Source organism: Anguilla rostrata, chromosome 10 (assembly GCF_018555375.3).
Source record: "Anguilla rostrata isolate EN2019 chromosome 10, ASM1855537v3, whole genome shotgun sequence".
In the NCBI taxonomy this organism is placed as follows: domain Eukaryota; kingdom Metazoa; phylum Chordata; class Actinopteri; order Anguilliformes; family Anguillidae; genus Anguilla; species Anguilla rostrata.
Window position 1 is genome coordinate 40266471 of NC_057942.1, and position 22174 is coordinate 40288644.

The window sequence follows — 22174 nt, forward strand, 5'->3', positions numbered from 1 at the left end:
GATTCAGCGTTGAAACGCAGCCTGAATTCATAAAACGGGCAGTGTGAAAAATATTTAGAACAACAGTAACCTTTGTATCGAGTGTAAATACACACTGCACACAGAACACAAACAAATACAGACACGTGGGATGTATGATAGATACAGGCCGTATGAAAGCAGAGAATCTGCCTCAGCACAACTCTTGGCCTGATTTTCAGTATTATTACGCAGCTACATTGGGGCAATATCACAGCTGGGCGTTATCACACAGCTACACACAGACATCCACGATGTAAGGGAAAAAACTTAGTTTCTCACATTTGTCAAAGAGAGCAGCGTGTGTTCTGTTGTCACCATGGGGACGATACAGCAGGAGCCGTGAGGCACAGCTGTGTTTGATCTTGCGTGCGGGTGGGGGGAACGCAGCGCACCAAAACAGTGTCTCAAGCTCGGCAAGAAACGCGCAAAAAAACTGCAGCGCCGTTGCACTAAGTCTCTGAGAAACACGCAGCGCGGCAACACGCGCAGCCGAGAAGGCAGCAAAGAATGATCTCTCAATCTGGGAGCGCCCATCGATCCTTCTAATCTACATCAGAAACTGTGGTCCGCTATAACTGAGCGCAGAAATTCTAGCATACTGGCAGGAAGGTTTGTCCCCGTATCCTTCCAGTGCGATTGAGATATACACATTTAAAAGCGCTCCGGGTTAAATATTAAACACAGTCACGTTTTCCCTCGATCACACGGAAACGCGACATGCGTACACGGCGCGTGGAAGGAAGTGTGCGAGGTTTCTGCAAAGGCGTGTAAAATGGTTCAGAAGGGATTGTACAGACTAAGATGAAAAGGCTTTTCTTTTTTTTCTATTTTTTTTGTTTTTGTCTTGGCTATTCAAAAATGGTTTGGCAATCGTCTGTATGTTTGGATCTCCCATATGTGACTTAGGGATTGTATCGGCCGGGGGCGAGGGGGTTGGGCAGTTGAGTTTCTCATGAATGACAGGTCAGTTTAGCAATTTTGATTAATGGTCTTGCCTAGTCAGTTAAATTAGTACTTTTTATTATATGCTATTATTAGGCTATAATTATACATGCTTAATTGCAATGCGCCCATTATAAAGTAAGAGGTATGGAACCACTGTTATACAGAGACTGAGGACTTGTGGACAGAACAGCATACAAGAGCAAAGAGCATGATTTAACTCCTTCAACTCCAACACCCTTCGCTAATCTTACAATATTATATTAAATGGACAGCGGAAAAAATATGTTTTTTCCATTTGCAATATGTAAGGCTAGTAATATTACTCAGGTGAACATGGTACAAGATAATGCCATTTCAGTAATAGTAATAATATTAACAAACATTAATCAACTGGAACATGCTTCACCAGAACTATAATGTGGCTGACAGAATTACAAAAACGGCTCTAGGAATAGAGATTACCAATCCCTCATGATATGTTGTAATCCTTTGAAGTCTGGTCGATCAGCACACATTTAATCCCGCTCTTCAGCTTCTTCCTTATCCTGCCATATCCTCTCCTGATTGGCTGCCTGTGATTGACTGCCTGTGTCCAATTGGCTGCCTGTGTGTGATTGACTGCCTGCGTGTGATTGACTGCATGTGTAATTGCTGCCTGCGTGTGATTGGCTACCACTGTCTGACTGGCTGCCTGCATGTGACTGACTGCCTGTGTCTGATTGGCTGCTTGCGTGTGACTGACTGCTGGCACGTAGTTGGCCATCTGTGTGACTGGCTGCCTACAAGTGATTGTCTGGCAGCGTGTGACTGGCTGCCTGCATGTAATTGGCCGCCTGTGTGACCGGCTGCCTGCACGTGATTGGCTGCCCGCGTGCGCGTGCGACTGGTTCTGTGAGCATCAGGATGCTTTACGCACACGCTGGCCCCCGCGGACACGCAGACACGTCCGGGCTTGAGCCCGCTCCCGCCGCGAGAAACAGTAAACATTAGCGCTAGCTAGCAGCCACACACACACAGCATGCGATGCTGCCGGTACTTTCCATCGCGCATTTAACACCGGCAGCGGGAAAGCACAGACAGGGGGAAGAAAAAGAGACACTGCCACTGAAGGTTTACAGCAAACCTGCAGCTCCATGCTAATACGGTACATACAGCACACCTGCGCACGTTAGCTATGAAAGACATGCTCAATAAAGGGCATCTGTTAAACAGGTAGCAGTAACTGACGGACCGTTTATGATAAACGTGTTTGGGTATTTGTGTGTATTTTGCACACTCTCTCTGCCCCATGGCGAGACCTGTCTGCCCCGAAGATAAAGCCACATCATCAATCTGTCATCGCCCTGCTAATCGCCAGTCCAGTCAGGCTCCACACAGAGACGGATAATAATAAAAAAAACAGCGCTGAACCTAAGACACTTTCAGTTCCCCCCTGGGTGTCATTTCTGTCTGTTTTTAGGCTGGCTGAGGTGTGGAGCTGGAAACTTAATAGAAGCCCCATTTAAACGAGAAGAATTAGCAGGAAACTGAGGTTAAGAGAAAAACTAAAAAAAACTCTAAAGTCTACAATCAATCCAGACATTCAACCTGAAAAAAATTACTTCACAACTACACTTTAAGAAGAGCATTAAATCCAAACTGCAAGCGTAGAACACCCTGTGTTTCCAAAGGAGAGCCAGCAGAGTGAGTGAGAGGTACACAGTACAGGTAAAGGCACACGTAATGGTGCAGGTAAAGGTACAGGTAAGGTTATAGGTACAGGTACAGGTAAAGGTTCAGGTAAAGTAACAGGTAAAGGTGCATCCAGGAAAGTAGATGGTATTAGCGAGTGAGTAGGGCTTTAGGTGCCATTGCCAGCATGAGACTCTCCCTGGGGGGTATTTGGGGGAACTGCACCTGTCTGAGTGCCCCCAGCAGGGAGGTGGCTCTGGGAACCCCAGAAGTCAGCACTATGATTTAATTCCGCAGAATGTGTCCCCCCCCCCCCCGACAGACTGGAGCAACAGGGCAACACCAGAAAACCAGCATTCATTAACACATCCAGCTCTCTCAACAGACCAGAGTCAGACAGAGTCCAGAACAGACAACATTCTGAACAGACGGTGTTCTGAACAGACAGGATTCCGAGCAGAGAGCGCTCTGAAGAGACAGCGCTCAAACCAGAGCTCACAGAGACAGGCCGTACAAGCCATTGTTTGGCCTTTCACACACACACGCCCTGCTGAGAGCTCCACCAGTCCCCAAAACACTCACGCTGTGTCTCAGGCCAATTACTGCCGACCAATCAGGACACTCCCCCGTCTCACTGAGGGGGGGTATTTGATACGCTGAGCCAGCCCCTAGGGAAGGCTTATCATCGGCATCAGAGGCCACAGACAGTAATGGGAATACAGTGTCCCAGGATGCACTGCTCTCAGCATCACGTCAGTCCCATAGACACAACTTGAAACACCATCTCCAAGCATGCACTGCTCAAACCATCTGCTTTTATTTAGGATATTATGCAAAATAAGACAAGGGGAATTATGTTTCCCCTTGCCTTATTTTCACTGCTTCATGTTGTTCTTCTGCGCAAATGTTGTACAGAGTTTCCCATGGCAACAGGCTGGCATCACATTGATTGGGCAGGGTCTGTACGCAAAACAAAATGAAAATGTCAGCCAGAATGCTCCACTAATGAAGGTAAAAATGTGCTTACTAAAGGTTAGTGTGAGAGAGAGAGAGAGAGAGAGAGAGAGAGGGAGGGAGAGGGAGAGAGACAGAGACAGACAGAGAAAGCGTGTCTGATATTTTAGCCTCTCAGTGGACTCCAGTGTGATAAAGCAGGTTAATGGCATTCAGCACAGAACAACATCAAAGCCCACATTCAACCAGGCTGATTTTATTCTCCACTGAAGTTCCAGACAAATCTTTTTCTCAAAAGCACAAAGCTGGATTAATGTGTCTGGCTGCTGTTAACACAGAATACACACAATAATTTTTTTTTTTTTTTTTAAAACAACGTAACAACAAAGTATCTAACATTTAAAACTGACAAACCTCTTCGTTTTACTACAAATAAATCAACTCATTTCAGATGAGACTGAAATATTCCCCTATATGAAGTGAGAGGGAGAAAAATCCTTTAAATGTTGTGCTTTGATATGAGGCTCTAGAGGTGGAGATGTTTACAGACGGGAGATGCAATTGATCGCCTCCTGACCACATTTCCACAGTTAGACAGCGGCCTGAATGCATTCATCACTACTAGCCAGCGGTACAAATACATTTACCACCGTTAGCCATCAGTCTGAATGTGTTTACCACCGTTAGCCATCAGTCTGAATGTGTTTACCACCGTTAGCCATCAGTCTGAATGTGTTTACCACCGTTAGCCATCAGTCTGAATGTGTTTACCACCATTAGCCATCAGCCTGAATGTGTTTACCACCGTTAGCCATCAGTCTGAATGTGTTTACCACCGTTAGCCATCAGTCTGAATGTGTTTACCACCGTTAGCCATCAGTCTGAATGTGTTTACCACCGTTAGCCATCAGTCTGAATGTGTTTACCACCGTTAGCCATCAGTCTGAATGTGTTTACCACTGTTAGCCATCAGTCTGAATGTGTTTACCACCGTTAGCCATCAGTCTGAATGTGTTTACCACCGTTAGCCATCAGTCTGAATGTGTTTACCACTGTCAGCCATCAGTCTGAATGTGTTTACCACCATTAGCCATCAGTCTGAATGTGTTTACCACCGTTAGCCATCAGTCTGAATGTGTTTACCACTGTTAGCCATCAGTCTGAATGTGTTTACCACCGTTAGCCATCAGTCTGAATGTGTTTACCACTGTTAGCCATCAGTCTGAATGTGTTTACCACCGTTAGCCATCAGTCTGAATGTGTTTACCACTGTTAGCCATCAGTCTGAATGTGTTTACCACCGTTAGCCATCAGTCTGAATGTGTTTACCACTGTTAGCCATCAGTCTGAATGTGTTTACCACCGTTAGCCATCAGTCTGAATGTGTTTACCACCGTTAGCCATCAGTCTGAATGTGTTTACCACCGTTAGCCAGTAGTCGAACCTCATTATGAAACAGCACAAGTAGCTCACAATCTGCCCTCTGCGTGATTGAAGGCATTTGAGCCATTTTGTTAGTTTCTAAATTCCTGTAATTTGTGTGAAACCCACAGGGGAGACTGGGGCAGGTCCAGTCGCTCAGTCAGCCAGGGAATTATCTGGAGAGTACGAACGCTCAGACTCGACGGTCAACCACCGCCTGACAACGTAGCTCCTTAACTCATCAAAGGACAGAGGAGAGGTATAAATAGAGACGCTGAGCTATATTTAGTCACGCACAAAGAAATACGAAGACGGCGTCAGCAATGCTTACTAATATAAATACAGACAAGGTGACATTATGCAGGCATGGGTATATTACTGAAAGACGAGCCGCCGGTTGCTATGGGGTGAGCGGATAAGTCTGTGCACTGTATCCGTCTCCAGGAACAGAATCAGCAGCACGGTACAGGACAGAGCCGCCTGTGCCTCTCTCCCCCTGTCTCCTCTTTCACCATCTGTACATTTACCTCCAGTCCTCTAACTTTCTCCCTCTTTCATCCCTTGCTCCTGATCTCTCATAACTACCATTAACATCTTCCCAGTGTAAAGGTATGTGACACATACACGTATGCACACACACACACTATGCTATGCTACAGTGTAAGTGCACACTGCCTACTAAATCACATGGAGTTAGCACTCCATTATAAAGCTGAGTAATGCAATTCTTCCTGTTCCCCCATGTCCTCTTCCCCATGTCCTGTTCCCCCTGCGTCCTCTTCCCTGTGTCCTGTTCCTCCTGCTTCCTAATCCTTCTTCTTTCTGTTCCACCTGTTTCCCCAGCGTACTGTTGCACCTGCGTCCTGTTCCCCCTGCATCCTGATCCACCTGTGTCCTGTTCCCCGTTTCATGCTACTCTTGTTTCCTGTTCCTCCTGCTCCCTGTCCCACTCCTCCAGCACTGGAGCAAAACGGTCCCTCATGTGTCATGTGATATTTGTCTGAGGCATCTGGGTAGGGGAGGCAGTGATATCGCTCACAGTTTCCGCTGGGAGGAAAACTATCTGCTGTGTGTGTGTGTGTGTGTGTGTGTGCGCGTGCGTTTGTGTATGTGCACTCATGTCCATACAATGCATGTAAATGACTTGTTTGTGAATTTTTATTTTCCCTTTTACAGTCTATAAAAAGCCCTGCTGATTTGAAACAGCTGGCAGCTGTAAACGGACATTTATGACCTGTCATTAAGCCACACCTGAGAGGCCCGGTTTGATTACCTAAAGAGCATCTTCTTCTGAAAGGTAGGACACACTGTCATCTGACCTTCCCAGCTTTCAGCGTTCAGTATGAACGCCAGAAGAGGGCATACCTACAGTAACCTCTGACACACACACACACACACACAGCTCTGATGTATACATGCGCACACACACACAGCTCTGATGTACATGCACACAGAGCTCGATATACACATGTACGTGCGCACACACATGCGCACACACACATATCTCTTGATGCATCCACAACCACTCACAACACAGACAGACAGCACTGATAGACACACACACATACACATACGCACAGCTCGTGGAGAGATTGCGTTTATTTCCTTTCGTCTGTACATGACCTATATTGGATGAAAACCGCCAGTCAAGCAGGCAGAGAGTGTTGTGGGTAAAGAGAGAGCAAGTGCGTGGAAGATTATGAAATATAGATGTGAAAAGCCAGAGGAACAGGAAGCCATTAGGGCTCTATGATTGCCTAAAAAATGCATACGACTAAACACAAGTTTTTTCCCCATTAGCCCATCCGGAGGAGCAAGGTTGCAGCTCTTTAAATATTTATGAGAGGGACGCATGAGGACTGAACACGCTCCAAACCAGACAAGCCAAGTCAATACAATGTAGAGTTCAGTAGCTTGCAAAGAGAGAGAGAGACCGAGAGATAGAGAGAGAGAGAGAGAGAGAGAGAGAGAGACCTCTATCCATTTGCTCAGCATCACAGGCACCCAGCCAGTACTGTACCACCCAGCGCACCAACTCTATGCTAACTTATCAACCAAATTTCTATGCAAAAAATTCATTCTTCATGGTCGCGAGAGTAAACATACACAACCAACCACTGTGCTAAGCATGCCTAACGAATGCAACCAACGCCACGCTAAATGCACCCACCACAGAAGCACTATGCTAATTTTACATACCCAATGCTACTCTAAAGAAGCCCAACCAATGGTACATTGAAGAAACCACCCAGTGCCATGCTAACATAACCAGCCAGTGCTATGCTAACATAACCACCCAGTGCTATGCCAACATACTTAAGTCTAATCTCTGCATCCACAGGAAGTACAAATATAAAAACACAAACTGAGAGGCAAGGATGTGAGTCCACCCTTCTGGTTAAAACATGGTTTGGTACTTGGCAATTCCGCTTAACAATTCATCTCACCCCATCCCATTACATCAGACGACATCACATCAGTGCTTGTGCGTTACCTTCACTCTGAAATCTGGGAGAAAGGTGAGACCAGACTCAGCCGCTAGCATAAACACTATCGGGTCATTTAGGGCCACAGCCATCCTTGGGCCACAACCAGTCATGTGTGGCCCAGGGATGTATTTATATGTCTGTGAAAATCAGCTTCCCAGTCTGTGATTGCTACTGTCCTTGGTTCCTTCACCCCCCAGTCCGTGACCAGTTCTGACAACCCCCCAGTCCCCCAGTCCCCCAGTCCACCCCCCACCCTTCTTCATAATTCCCACCGGGATTGTTTGGGGTTGAACTGGATATTCTTGTTTAGGGCCCCCAAAGTCCTAGAGCGGTGACAACCGGTGACAACCGTGATCCTTGACCACACCTCTTCTAGCTCTGACCACGCCCGCTCCAGTGCAGCTCAACACCCCCAAAGTATCCATGCCACTCAAAGCAACCAACTCAATTTCAGAACCTTCTCCTAGTTCAATATCTGACCCCAAATTCACCATGATGCATGAGACTGACTGAAAGAGTTTGTGATACCCCAATTAAAACACACCGTCCCATGTTTTTCTTACTTTCCTGTCTCATAAATCTGTGATTCTATTAGTGATGAAATCTACAGTCAGAAAACCATTAATATCTTCCCCTGATCAATCTCCAGCACAAAACTTAATTTGGCCCCCAAGGATGGTTGGCAGGAGAAAGGGTGAGAACGTCCATCCGCAATTCTACACTCAGCAACTTTCAGAAGTGTCCTGCATGTGGTCCATGCATCCCGAGGCGCGCGCAGAACCAACATATTTCACGCTTCATCGACAAAAATATGTTTCTCAAGAGCTCATCGAAAGCGGCGAACCTCTTTAACGTGACGGCTTTAATATTGAATTTCGCTCAGCTTTGTGTATCCTAAACGGTCCCGTTTGTGCATGAATTTGTTTTGCAAATCGACAACTTGAAAATATCCCTGACACATGGCGCCGCACGATGTGAGGGACCTGCCTGTTGTTTGGTAAACGTGCGTGGCACTTGTCAACGATGTTCGGGTTCACACTGGTGCAGTTATGGCGCAAGCTGCATTTCACCGTTTCACGCTTCGATCATCAGAATAGAAGCTTGGCAGTCGAATCGAAAGGACGCCGGAGAATGCGCTCGAGTCGTACATGTTCATACCTGGATGCTGCACGAGATCTCCGTATCATCCAGCAGCCTCACCGTGCACTGGATCTCCTGGTTTAAGGACCGGATGCTCGAAGTGCGAAATCGAAGCATTTTCATTCTTCTTTTCTTATTTTTCTTAATTTTCTACATGACAAAGCAACGCCCTGGCTCAAACGAGAGAAACTGCTGTGCAGCGCTGATGGAGGGATGAGGCATCAGGCGTCTGAGGTTCGCGAGATACGGGAATGAGCCTCGCTGTCTTGTTTCTGTAATGTGAAAGCACTCTATTTCTCCCTCCCTCTCCTTCATTCCTCACTCCCTCCCTCTCTCGTTCTCTGTGACGCCTGGGTCTGAGAGATTGTCTCCATCCACAGAGCGCAGGACCCCCCCCCCGTCGTTTCCCCGGTTGCTAGCTAACTTATATTAGCCTATTTGCAGCACCATTAACGAGCGAACCTTGAATGGGAGTTCGTAACGCCATTTAAACTGCACCATTAAACAGCTAATTATAGTTTTTTCGCCACTTTTTTTTTTTTGAGGACAAAATTTAAAATTCATGGCGATCGTAATACTAGCTACGCATATTTTTGACCAGCGCCATGCTTTTAGATGGCTGAACGATGTTATTCATTTGTATGACATAAAATGGCAGGTGTCGCGCACGGTCTTAATTTATAGGGCCTATCTAATTATTTGTGAACTGGCAGTGTGCTTGGTCAGGTGTCTTTCTTGAGTGGCGTTCTCACCGTCACCTTACACAGGACCGTGCGCTCACAGCAGTCAACCTAATTCACAGATCACAAATGTTTTTTTGCTAATGATCTTGCTGCTAAGTGGCTCTTTCTTAATCGAATTCTGTTCCCGATGATAGGATGAAATAAGGTGCCCGTGCCTGGGCACGCGCATGTTGAGGCTACTGTGGCTTTAAATAGAAAGACGCGGCGGACATGTTGCGCGTCACCGAGAGCTACACGGCAAGCTGCCATTTCTGTTGTTGGAGCGCTGAGCTGCTTTGGTAGCTTCTGACTCGGTTCGTCCCTTGCTTGCTCCTGTCGGCATGATACTTATTATCATGGGGGTGTCCGGGAGTGGGAAGTAGGTCTGCATTTTATCTCAGTAAATTCATCGATTTAATGAAAATCCATCAGTGCACTTGTAATTATGGTTTTCCCCGCAGTTGATAAATAACGTCCACCCAGTGTCGCCGTTGACAGGGGCAATAAGCATTATTTAGTGCGGTGATCTTTCAGGACGTGATAGCCTACAACAGAATTAATCTCCCATGTCACTAGTAGCCTACTTGGCCCCGGTTCATTCATCGTGTTTTATCAAAGCACACCGACCGCTGACGGAGTCTGCGGAACAGCTCGGACTCGCGCAGAGTGACAAGAAGCAAAACGAAACGAAATGCAAAATTTTACAGTTCACGTGATTCTTGTGTCTGTCAGGGAATGGCTCGCCACTGTGGCCAGGCTCGGAGAATTTAAACTTTATGTGTGTGAACTTTACAGAAGTAGAGGACAGAACAAATGTGACAGTTGACCTTTGTTCCTCTTGTAAATGAAAATGTGTAACTTGAATTTATTAAGAAAAGAGTGTTAAAAAAAAGAATAATTTGTACAAATCATGATGCAGTTGATGCATCTGTTGTAGTTCCTTTATGTTCACTGCAGCTAAGATTCCCAGAATCAAACTAAATTAAATAGTGTGCTTATTTTGTGTCACAGGTCAACTGTAGGGTCTCTCCTCTCTGAAAAGGTGAGAAGCGAACATATTTACTATCAGCACGAATCGGTCATTCATTTGGTCGATCAGTCTGTTGTTTACACAAGTGCTCATACCGTTTTTCAGCTGGGATGGACGCTGTACGAGGGCGATGACTATCACCCCAAAGAGAACATCGAGAAAATGGCCAGCGGAATTCCCCTGACTGATCAGGTGATCGCCTCCGTCTGTGTCACCTGCACCGTGTCCAGGCAACAGTGTTCCGCGCTCCCGTGGCGACGGGCCTGGGCCGTGGCCCTGAGCAGACTGCACGGTTCAGCACTTTCAAAGGGCACCGTCAGCACGGAGATTCTGCTCAGTCGTGTTTTTCATCCCTTCTGAAAGACTTGTCTGCCTGGATTTATGTGCATCTGAAAGCGTGTGTTTGTGAGTGAGTGTGGGTTTGGGGGTGCATGTGAGTGTGTGTGTGTGTGTGTAAGTGCGTGTGTGTGTAAGTGCGTGTGTGTGTGCGTGCATGCGTGTGTGTTTGTGTGTGTGAGTGCATGTGTGAGTGCCTGCGTATGTGTGTGTGTGTGTTGTGAGTGTGTGTGCGTGTGTTTGTGAGTGTGTGTATTCGTGCGTGTGTGTGCGTGTGTGTGTGTGTGTGTGTTTGTGAGTGTGTGTGTGTGTGTGTTCAGAGGCTGTGCAGTGTAGATGCAGTGTTTGCTGTAAGGAGCCGTGGCGTATTTCTGTTACCAGATGATGGCAGGGCAGGGGAGGACATGAAAAGCATAAATAAAACTTGTGCTCTTATGTCCTTCACCACAGGGCTGGGGGGGGGGGCACTGGGGGGGTGTGAGGGAGTGTGTTTTTGCTGGAGGAGAGCGCTGCTGACTGACTAACTGCTGTCTGTGTTCCAGGACCGAACGCCCTGGCTCCTCCTCCTGCATGACATCATACAAAGGTAATAAAATCATAAAGCATTCTGCACTATCAGAGTGTAGCAGTACAGGGTGTGTTAGCAGCGATGAGCATAATGGTATTGAGAGCATAACAGTTTGGGGAGTGTTAGCAGTATTGGCCACGTTAGGAGTAGACAGCTTAGCAGTATCAGTATCATGGTATCATGGTGCGTTATCAGTATTGAGAGCTTAGCATTACAGAGAGTGTTAGCGGAAGTGAGTGTTTAGCAGTACAGGGCGTGTTAGTAATATTGTGAGGTTAGCAGTACAGGGTGTGTTAGTGGTATTGAGAGGTTAGCAGTACAGGGTGTGTTAGTGGTATTGAGAGGTTAGCAGTACAGGGTGTGTTAGTGGTATTGAGAGGTTAGCAGTACAGGGTGTGTTAGTGGTATTGAGAGGTTAGCAGTACAGGGTGTGTGAGCAGTACAGGGTGTGTTAGTGGTACTGAGAGGTTAGCAGTACAGGGTGTGTTAGTGGTATTGCGAGGTTAGCAGTACAGGGTGTGTTAGTGGTATTGAGAGGTTAGCAGTACAGGGTGTGTTAGTGGTATTGAGAGGTTAGCAGTACAGGGTGTGTGAGCAGTACAGGGTGTGTTAGTGGTATTGAGAGGTTAGTAGTACAGGGTGTGTTAGTGGTATTGAGAGGTTAGCAGTACAGGGCGTGTTAGTGGTATTGAGAGGTTAGCAGTGCAGGGCGTGTTAGTGGTACTGAGAGGTTAGCAGTACAGGGTGTGTTAGTGGTATTGAGAGGTTAGCAGTGCAGGGCCTGCGGTAATTTGCACTCACTGCTCTGCAGAGAGATGGCCGCAGGAACCAATGCCATCCTGGTCTGCTCCGCGCTGAAGAAGCTGTACCGCCAACTGCTGCTGTTCGGCCGCTGCGCCCTGGACGGCGGGGGCGGGGGCGGGGGCGGGGCCGGGCTGGGGGACAGGCTGGAGGGCGTGCTCTTCGCCTTCCTGCAGGGCTCCTTCCAGCTGATCCAGGAGCGGGTGCAGGCACGCGGCGGCCATTTTATGCCCCCCAGCCTCCTGCGGTCTCAGTTCGACGCCCTGGAGCCGCCCTCGCCCGCCGAGAACGCGCTCGCCCTCGACATCCGGAACGGCATGCCGGAGATAGCCGCGGAGATCGAGCGCGCTCTCTCTGCTCACCTGTAGCCATGGGAACACACCGAAGTTCCGGGGGGCCAGGGAGAGTTGCTCCTGCAAGCATTATTATTACCAGTGATTCTTCTTCTCTCACATACTTGAGTTTTCGTTTTTGACTTTGCGGGCCACCCCCTGTCGTTACCCCCCCTTGCAGGGGCGACCGATTCCCAGGCAGATGAGATTAATGGGCCAAAAGCTCTGCATTCCACATGCTGTCTCTGGAAGGCTGTCTCCATAGTGACGATGCGACCTCCTCTGGGTTTGAGGGATGACCTCACAGGAAGTGCCCGTCTGGCCGTTTTTGGGGAGGGCTGACTCACGGAATGATGTGGTATTTCAGACACCAACATCACTGCTCTGACACTGAACACCTGTGCTGTGACTAGGGCTGGATCACTATGGCACCGGTTCCCATACGACTGGAACTAACTGGACCAAATCCGCCTTCGCTAGCTAACGTCACATGCGCTCTGTGGACTCAGTTAGTGACAGCAGGTACTGTTAGCAAGCTAGCTAAAGTTTTACTAGGCCAAATTAATGAACCACTTAAACAATTAAATAAAACAATTACAATATTCAATTTCTTTGTTTTTATGATAAAAAAATACATTCTTTTAAATGTAGTCATTTTCTCTTTTTTTAACAGAAGGTATTGGTTTAGGCATCATTTGGGTACTGGTACCGTTAAAGTAAAGGTATCATTTTAGCACCAGTATTGGCAAAATCTAAACGATACCCATGCCTACCTGTGAGACGCCAACATCAGCGCTCTAAGGTTGAACACCTGCACTGTCAGAGGGCACCAGCACACAGGTGTGTGAACACCTGCACTGAGACAGCACCAGCACACAGGTGTGTGAACACCTGCACTGTCAGAGGGCACCAGCACACAGGTGTGTGAACACCTGCACTGAGACAGCACCAGCACACAGGTGTGTGAACACCTGCACTGTCAGAGGGCACCAGCACACAGGTGTGTGAACACCTGCACTGAGACAGCACCAGCACACAGGTGTGTGAACACCTGCACTGTCAGAGGGCACCAGCACACAGGTGTGTGAACGCCTGCACTGAGACAGCACCAGCACACAGGTGTGTGAACACCTGCACTGTCAGAGGGCACCAGCACACAGGTGTGTGAACACCTGCACTGAGACAGCACCAGCACACAGGTGTGTGAACACCTGCACTGTCAGAGGGCACCAGCACACAGGTGTGTGAACGCCTGCACTGAGACAGCACCAGCACACAGGTGTGTGAACACCTGCACTGTCAGAGGGCACCAGCACACAGGTGTGTGAACACCTGCACTGAGACAGCACCAGCACACAGGTGTGTGAACACCTGCACTGTCAGAGGGCACCAGCACACAGGTGTGTGAACACACTGGGCTGCTTCGTGTCTGCAGTGGAGGTCAGGGCTGGGAGGCCTAAGCTGTACAGTGAAGGATACTAAAAGCACTCAGTTACATAACAACAGCGAAGCAGCTAAATGACCCTGAACAGTGACTCAGGCCATTACTCTCCCCCCACATCAGGGACAGGGAAACGGCCAGGGTTCGCACACTGATGACATCTAGTGGCAGCAAAAAGTACTGCTCCAAGGAATAAATAAATAAATAAATAAATAACAGAAATAAAATCAGACACACATGCAAACACATACACACACACATACCACGCCCCACACACAAACACATATATATACACACACACAAATACACAGGTATATACACATACATACACACACACTAGTGTATCGCCAGCTTCCTTTAGTAGTCAGTAAAAAGACGACTGATTCAGATCCAGATATCTTTCCACTCCACTTTATTTGCCTGTGCACAGGTGAAAGCACCTTAAAACTCAAGATGTGCATAATTACTACAATTGCTAGTGTTGTTTATACAGGCAGTTTAAAAGCAAAGAGGATTTTCACATTTGACACATTTCTAAACTCCCGACCAGCAGGGGGAGACTCCCTGTTATCCCCCGAGGGCTTGTCCGGCCAGCACAGCTGAAGTTCCGTACCCTCGTCCAATAGACACGCTTGTGCTTTTACACCATCCAATCGGCGCAGTCCGTCCTTCACGGGCAGTGAACTTCACAGGCCTGCCTGCAGCTTATCGCTTTTCCCTCCTCATTCCCAAAGGTCAGTGTTAACCAGCATTAACAGTTGAATAAATACACGGCTGTCTGAGTTTAAGGCTCGGTTAATGCCGGAGAAATCGTGGTTTAAACAAGCGTGTCACTGCAGCCGTCATCTGGCGATTGGCTGAATTTAAAGCAGGTATGACTGTCGCTCCAGCGGGCGGGGTTAATGAGCAGGGAGAGACAGGGACACACACCTGTGTGTGTGTGTGTGTGTGTGGGTATGTGTGTGAATATAACACGCGTGAGTGTGTGTGTTGTGTGTGTGTTTGTGTGTGAATAGTACGTGTGTGTGTGTGTGTTTGTAGCAATCCTGTGTGTTCTGCTGCTTTTAGCCAATCCAGCCCTGTAAGGGCTGGGCTGGGAGGGGTGATGGATGGTGCTGGGTGCACTAAAATGCTTTTATCCAAGGACTGATGTAGCCTGACAGAGATGAACCAAGTGTGTTTTTAAGACATGAGGGGAGGGGCGGGGCTAGGAGGGCTGGGGGCCCAGCAGGCGCTCGATGGCGGCAGTGATGTCACCGCCGGTGGCGATCAGCGCTCAGGCCTGCGACAGGTGCCCTCGCGAACTTCGGAAGCGTCCTCCAAGTCTGCACTGGACATACCACACCTGCACGTGGAACATACACACTCGCACCTGGAACACACACATACACCTGCACCTGGAACATATACACGTGTACCTGGAACATACACACACACACACACACACACACACACCTGTGCCTGGAACATACACACCTGCACCTGGAACACACACATTTAGAAAGGGTGTGGCTTACCTGTTGTTTGCATATAAAAAGGGCTGTGACTCACCTGTGGGTTTGTGGCAGCGAGGGCCTGGAGCATGTCCTGCACAAACCGCTGCTGGTCCACCTCTGAGCCAGTTTCAGGCTCTGTGGGGGCGGGGCCAGGGATGAGGGCAGAGCTGCTGACTCCGCCCAGTCCTCCTAATCCAATCCTGAGGAGGAACCAGACAACTGAGCTCAACTGGCGGCTAACATCTAAACAACATATAATGAACAGAGGAGAAACCATACAGACAGAGGAGAAACCTTACAGACAGAGGAGAAACCGTACAGACAGAGGAGAAACCATACAGACAGAGGAGAAACCACACCCGGGTATGAAGCCGGGCGCCTCGCTGGCGAGGGTTTGGAGACCCTGCTGGATCTGCATCAGCGCCTGCATGGCGCGCGGATTCAACATGGCAGAGAGTATTTCTGGGTTCTGCATCTGCACCAATCACAACACATTTCAATCCCATCAGCACCAATCGTAAAACACTTCAATCCTATGCTGTACTTATGCTATACCAATTGTTTGGTCATGTCTATCCTGTTGCAGGAAGACTGGGGGCAGCAGGTAAAATAACCTGCAGCAGGAATGCTGGGAGGTTTTGTTACACAAAGCTGTAACAGGAATACTGGGGATTGTAGTTTAACTAACCTGCAGTATGAACATTGGGAAATGTAGTTCTCTAAAGTGAGGCAAGAATACTGGGAGCTGTAGTTTCAGTAACCTGTTGTAGGAACACTGGGAGCTGTTGTGTCACTAACCTGCTGCAGGAACACTGGGAGTTGTAGTCTCATCTGCTGCTGCAACTGTGGGTTCCCCGCAAACAGTGGATTATTCAGCATCATCTGCAAAGCAGCAACCCGTCACCAACACTGCAGGGAGTGTATCTGCCTGTCTATATGTATGTGCTGTATAGTGTGTGTGGTATAGTGTGTGTGTGTGTGTTGCATAGTGTGTGTACCTGTGCTGCCAGCTCAGGGTTCTGGCTCAGGCTGTGCATCAGGCTCTGTATGTAGGGGGCCGACAGCATGCTCTGCATCAGCTGCGGGTTCTCAGCCATCTGCTGCAGCAGAGCCTGCATCCCCGGAGTGCTCAGCATACCTGCGAACACAGACACCGTACATTACATACACACACATTACACACACACACACACACATTACACACACACACACCGCACATTACATACTCACACACTATACACTACACACACACACATGCATACCTACTATACACTATACACACAAACACACACAGACACATTATACACACATACACTCGGATGATGACTGTCACTGTACCTCCCAGGACAGATCCCACATTAGGTGGGGCGGGGCTGGAGGTGGGCGCAGAAGGCGCGGGTGTAGCCGGGCGTGTTGTTGAGGTTGAGGATGTGGGCGGGGCGGGGGGGTCGGGCAGAGGGTCTCCGTTCTCAGAGCGAGAGGGTGGAGCCGTGGTGTCACTGCTACTCCCCAGCGGAGCCAAAGGGCCCCCCCCAAACTGCAGAACATAACACAGTCAAACCCAGACAGAAACTATGTGTGCTATACAGTATGTGCATACACAAAACTGTCAGCTAAAAAAGTCAAATAGCTATTGTGTGTTTATTCATTAGTTGCTGTCCTGGTATTCTTTGTAAGCCAAAGTGTGCGTAGTATATAATGTGTATGCTTTATGTACGTGTGTAGTGTATTGTGTGTATGATGTGTGTACGTAGTGTACTGTGTGTGTGATGTGAGTGTAGGCATAGGTGATGTGTTGTATGTGTAGTCATTAGTGTTGATGTGTGTAGTGTATGTGTGGTTTTGTGAGATAGTGTACTGTATGTTATGTGTGTGTAGTGTATATCATGTACCTAACCTGTTCCTGGGCGGCGCTCATCATGGGCTCCTGCACATCCGTGCACATCCTGCGGAGGGTGCTGTACCCCCCAGGGATGGTCTCCAGGTTGCCAAGCGCCCGGTCCTGAGTACGCATCACCTCCTGCATCATGGCAGGGTTCCGTGCCAGCTCCAGCGTCTGGGGGGGGGGGGAGAGAAAGATCACAACGAGAACTATGTCACAATGATGGGAACAAAAATTGGGCTGCAGGGAGAACCGCAGTAATGCACCGTGGCCTGCAGGGGGCCAGCGCTCGCCTGTCTCATGACGTCAGGGTTGCTCAGCATGCCGCTGATCTCGGGGTTGCGCTGGATGAGCCGCTGCATTTGGGGGTTCGCCAGGATCAGCTGCCTCATCAGGTCCGGGTCCGTCAGCAGGTTCTGCACAAACGGGTTCCCCATGATCTGTCCCATCATTTCTGGGTTCGACACGAGCTGCCTCTGCATCTGCACCTGCAGCTCCCAAAAGCTACCCGAGCCCGGACCCAACCCGGCCAGCCCACCTGCAACAAGCAGCCAACCAACAAGTCCACCGATTAGTCAACCAAACAATCAACCAAACAATAAGTCAACCATTCAATCGATTAATCAGTCAACCAAGCAATCAAACACAGCCACCACCCAATCAACCAGTCTTCTGGTGAAGAACTATCCACCGGCAGAACCTCACTGAGAGAACCCAGCAGAACCACACCCAATCAACAGAACCTCACTGAGAAAACTCAACAGAACTCAGCCCCCATCAGCAGAACATCACTAACAGAACCCAGCAGTACCCCACACGGGAGCCTTACCAAAGCTGGCTGGGGTGCTGGAGGAGGAGGTGGGGGCTGGGGGGGCTGTGCTCCCAGGGTCCGGGGACACGGCCACGCTGCTGCTGGAGGGGGGAGCTGCGGGGTCCAGGGACCTTCAGAGAGAAGAGCACCAGGCCCGTCAGCCAAACAAAAGCCCTGTGCAAATTCCCTCCTGCCTGGCTTAGCGTAATCGAAACGCGTGTGCGTGAGTATGTACATGTTTACTTGCGCATTACAGTGCGTGTGTGTGTGTGTGTGTGTGTGTGTGTTTGTGACTGTTCCCTCGGGGGTGTGTACCTGCTCTGCGCCTTGATGACTAAGTGGAGAGTCACTCCATCCTGGATGCCGTGTTGAGTCAGCAGATCCGAGTCTTTCAGGATCTTCCCGGCGAAGATGAGAACCAGCTGCTGCGCTCGTGCTTGAAATCGCGTGGAGATTCGCTCTTTGAACTGAGTGAGGGACAGAGAAACTCAGGTCCTTAGATCAATTAAATAACTTATGAAGGGACATTTTGAGTCAGTATTCTCTTGGGAAAAGGTTTAATGAGTGAATCTTATCCACCCATAATTAAAAAAAAAACAACAACATTGCCCTCCATCCCTGCAGCACAGCAGAGGTTAATGACAGACAACACTCGCGTCTGCAGGGGAAATCAAACGATCACTGAATACACTGAGCTCACAGTCTCACTCCAGAGACCAGAGGCTAGTTGTAAACAGCACTCCCAACAGGAAACAGTTTGAGTCGTTCCAGAATTTACAGTACGCGGGCTGGTATCGCCACCTGGTGGTAGGTTCTCCTCACTACAGTAACCTGTGAGGCAGATCATCTGAAACTGACCCTGGGGCTGGTATCGCCACCTGGTGGTAGGTTCTCCTCACTACAGTAACCCGTGAGGCAGATCATCTGAAACTGACCCTGGGGGGTATACTAAGAAACCAGATTATGGGGTTAGGGAGATGACAGGGTTTAACCCTGGGTTTTCCACATCACAACACTGACTCGCTTTTAATCGGGGTATGTCGCCATAAAAACTTCAGACATAAAAGCACTGCCCACTGACAAATCAACTCCTTTCGTCCTCTGGGAACAGGTGTTCCCAGTCCTGGTGGATCCCGTAGAGCTAGGTGTAGATAGTGAGGGGGTCTTTTTGCAGGGCAAGATTACAGACTGACAAAATCCACTGGCTTTCCCTGAGAATGCGCTATACAAATGATATAGATCCTCAATGGATGGGATACAGTACATAAGCAAGCTTCTTGATGTGTCTATTTAATAAATCTTGTGTTCACTTAGCAAGTTGATATGATACCGGTTAAGAACGATTGTGGTTAAGTCAGCTAACACGAAGAAATCCTGAGCATGTGAACCTTGCTTCGCAGTATACCCCCTTGAGTGTTTTTAAACACTTGATTCACACTTGTTGAGAGAAACACACATTAGAGATCTCAACCCAATTACGCTTTGCTGACAAATATAACAAGCATCCATCTCTGCCTTGTGCGAACATAAAGCTGAAAACAGCACTTTAATCGGCATCCAGATGCGAGAGCTTCAGACACCCATTGATAAACTGATAAACACCCGCACACATTAATTAACACTGCATCCATTTGCTTACATTCCATAGGTGCACACATGCATTATAAGCGAATATAACATATCAATGAGTGACATAATGTCTAAGATATTCACAACTAAAAAATGCTACACATTGAACAAGTACCGTACTGAACAGTGCACAACAAAATAATTAGACCACAGAAAAATGTGCCGAGCACACACACAGGTCCTGCAGTGCCTGGTCTATGGGGACAGATATAATTAGAAAGGGTGAAGAGAGGTGTGCGGCTGACGAGGTCATTCCAATATGGGTAACCTTCGACAAACCCTGATAAAAAGTTTGGCTTTTTCAGAACACGTCTGCGTCCGCCTGAAAGGAGAGTGGGATGCTCGACCTTACGAAGACAGCGCCCGCTGCTGCATGGCTGCGTTACTCAGTCAGACACACCTTTATCCAGCACCACTGACAGCGCCTCCTCTCCGACCTGAGACTGCGTCGCCCACGGCCCCGCTACCCACCCGATCTGCTCTGGTAGCACACATACATACACAGACAACTCTTTAACGAGCACTAGACTGCTCGGCATCACGCAATAGTCTGGTAGCCAACAAATATGAAATATTTGTAATGGTGCAGTACTTACTCCAGAAACCTATGTCACCCAATAATGATGTAGCCTATCGCCCGCACTTGACTAATCAACAAATTCACAACCAACTTATTAGTTGCTGTCCCCCTCCACAGACATAATTAGAGCATGCGGTTACATAAATGTCTTACATAATTCCATAAAGGCGTTGTTTTTAACTTCTGTTAGGCAACTCAGGCTATCTTTTAATGGCCAGTTATTACAGGCGGCACGATGCGGTAAACGCGTTCTTCGAGTTGACAGGACTATTACAACAAAGACAGGACTTGGGATCAGTAGCTACTGTAGCTTGCAGCATAAACTGTGCACAACACTGTTCGTTAGATAGCTTAGGTTTTCTATCCAGCGATATGGTATGTAATTAAGCAGCGTTTTCAAGATGACAGGCTGGCTACAGTCTGTCCGGTCGCAGGGGCGGAGAAGCGTGTGTCAACTGTGGTCATATTTGACTGCAACAGAGCAAATACGTTTTGATAATCTGGACATGCTAGTCATATTGACACAATCAGATAGTGTTACTGAATGAGCAATGACAGCTCGTGATGACTGACCTGTTTGACGGTGCTGTTTTCTGCCACTGCAAACTCCTCTTTCTCCTTCGGAGTCTTCACTGTCACCTTAATGATTTTGGGTTCGACAGCGCATTCCGGCGTCTCACCGCTGTCCGCCATGTCCGGTCTCCGAATTTACAAGCCTTCTCTGTCAGTCCAAGGGCGCGGAACAAAAACTTTCAAATGAAAAACGTTGCAATGAAGCGTCTGCGAAAGTTGCCGTTCATTCGTGCTTCCGTATCATAATATTTCGCAAGGCACCATGGGCAAACGGCAGTTGTGCAGTTATAGCAACATCTCATCCAGACACGTTGACTCGTACAAGAAGTAGTTGCATTTTGCAGAAACAGCACTGTTTATGTACAACAGTTAAAATTTGTCATACAGAAGTTCCTAGATGGCAAGCGCACACCTCCGTTGTAACACATTGCGCATGCGTAAATTCCATTTACTTCTGACACCCTTTGGAAGCCAGAGGGATCTTCCGATCTACGTCTGTAGACATTAAAAGCGAATCTAACATCGCTTTCACTTTTATTAGGGCTTACAGAAATTACAATCAGAATCTGGGGCATACATGATGGTTTTAAATGGCAATTCGTAGCCGGAAACTACCCCATTGCCTGATCATTTCTGTGTACAAAAATAATCAGATTATGTTGAAACCAACTTTGATTTTTCTTTTCACAATCTGTTGTTTCAGACCAAAGGAAAATATCATAAGTCTACAGTATAAATGATAAAGTTTTATTACATTATAAAACTTGTATTCAATGTCATTTATGTTGGAGCACAGACTTTTAAGGTTTACAGATGTTTCAGAAATTCATTAAATCATTTTACTGTTTTTTCAGTAAAAACACAGAAGAGTAGCAGTATCTTTATGCTTTTCCTGCATTTATGGAAGTACAGTTAGGATTCAAACAGACTGGCAGATCCATGTGATTATTTTCTCACCCCTGATCGGCTTAAGAGTGTAAAAGGTCTCTCCCTATGGATGATCAATGTTCCATGTGCAGTATCTGGGGTAAAAAAAAAAAACTCTGCATCACAGCCACACCACACACATCATGCCCACAGCACACCAGACCAATCTGGGATATCCTGATAAACCATATCAGGAGGAGCCCGAGAATATACAACTGAGACCTAAAATATAAATGTACTGACTCCACAACCACTTTGCAGTTGTTAGCAATTAGGTTTCAGGTTAGTGCAATTAGAATCTCCTGAAACATGACTGACTGTGGCTGTGCCCTCACTCTAAATGTGCACACACACACATGAACACACGCGCACGCACGCGCACACACACGCACGCACGCACGCAC

The 22174-nt window shown here is 47.9% G+C and overlaps 3 protein-coding genes across 4 annotated transcripts in view; 1 reads left to right on the top strand and 2 right to left on the bottom strand.

Moving 5' to 3' along the window:
• The window catches only part of frmd3 (FERM domain containing 3), a 32753-nt gene extending 23749 nt beyond the window's left edge, over positions 1-9004 (bottom strand). Inside the window, exon 1 of one of the 2 annotated variants that reach the window (XM_064297075.1) lies at positions 8661-9004. In XM_064297075.1, coding sequence (XP_064153145.1) covers positions 8661-8765 — 105 coding nt within the window. In that variant the 5' untranslated portion in view covers positions 8766-9004. The remainder of the gene's footprint in view (positions 1-8660) is intronic. The other variant, XM_064297073.1, reaches the window with a different exon arrangement.
• A 582-nt stretch (positions 9005-9586) lies between these two features.
• Positions 9587-12880, top strand: LOC135233487 (probable gluconokinase). The gene is made up of 5 exons (XM_064297089.1): positions 9587-9743; positions 10376-10406; positions 10500-10586; positions 11273-11316; positions 12110-12880. Exons 1-5 carry the CDS (start codon positions 9706-9708, stop codon positions 12465-12467), a joined length of 558 nt encoding a protein of 185 aa, XP_064153159.1. The 5' UTR covers positions 9587-9705; the 3' UTR covers positions 12468-12880.
• Positions 12881-14269: 1389 nt separating this feature from the next.
• On the bottom strand, positions 14270-22120 carry LOC135264509 (ubiquilin-1-like). The gene is made up of 12 exons (XM_064353228.1): positions 20844-22120; positions 18377-18528; positions 18080-18192; positions 17544-17788; positions 17266-17424; positions 16707-16905; positions 16367-16506; positions 16167-16250; positions 15728-15843; positions 15386-15568; positions 15213-15217; positions 14270-15147 (listed from the first exon to the last, which is right to left on the bottom strand). The coding sequence occupies exons 1-12, from the start codon at positions 20961-20963 to the stop codon at positions 15080-15082; spliced, it is 1584 nt and encodes a 527-aa protein (XP_064209298.1). The 5' UTR covers positions 20964-22120; the 3' UTR covers positions 14270-15079.
• Between the last annotated feature and the right edge of the window lie 54 nt (positions 22121-22174).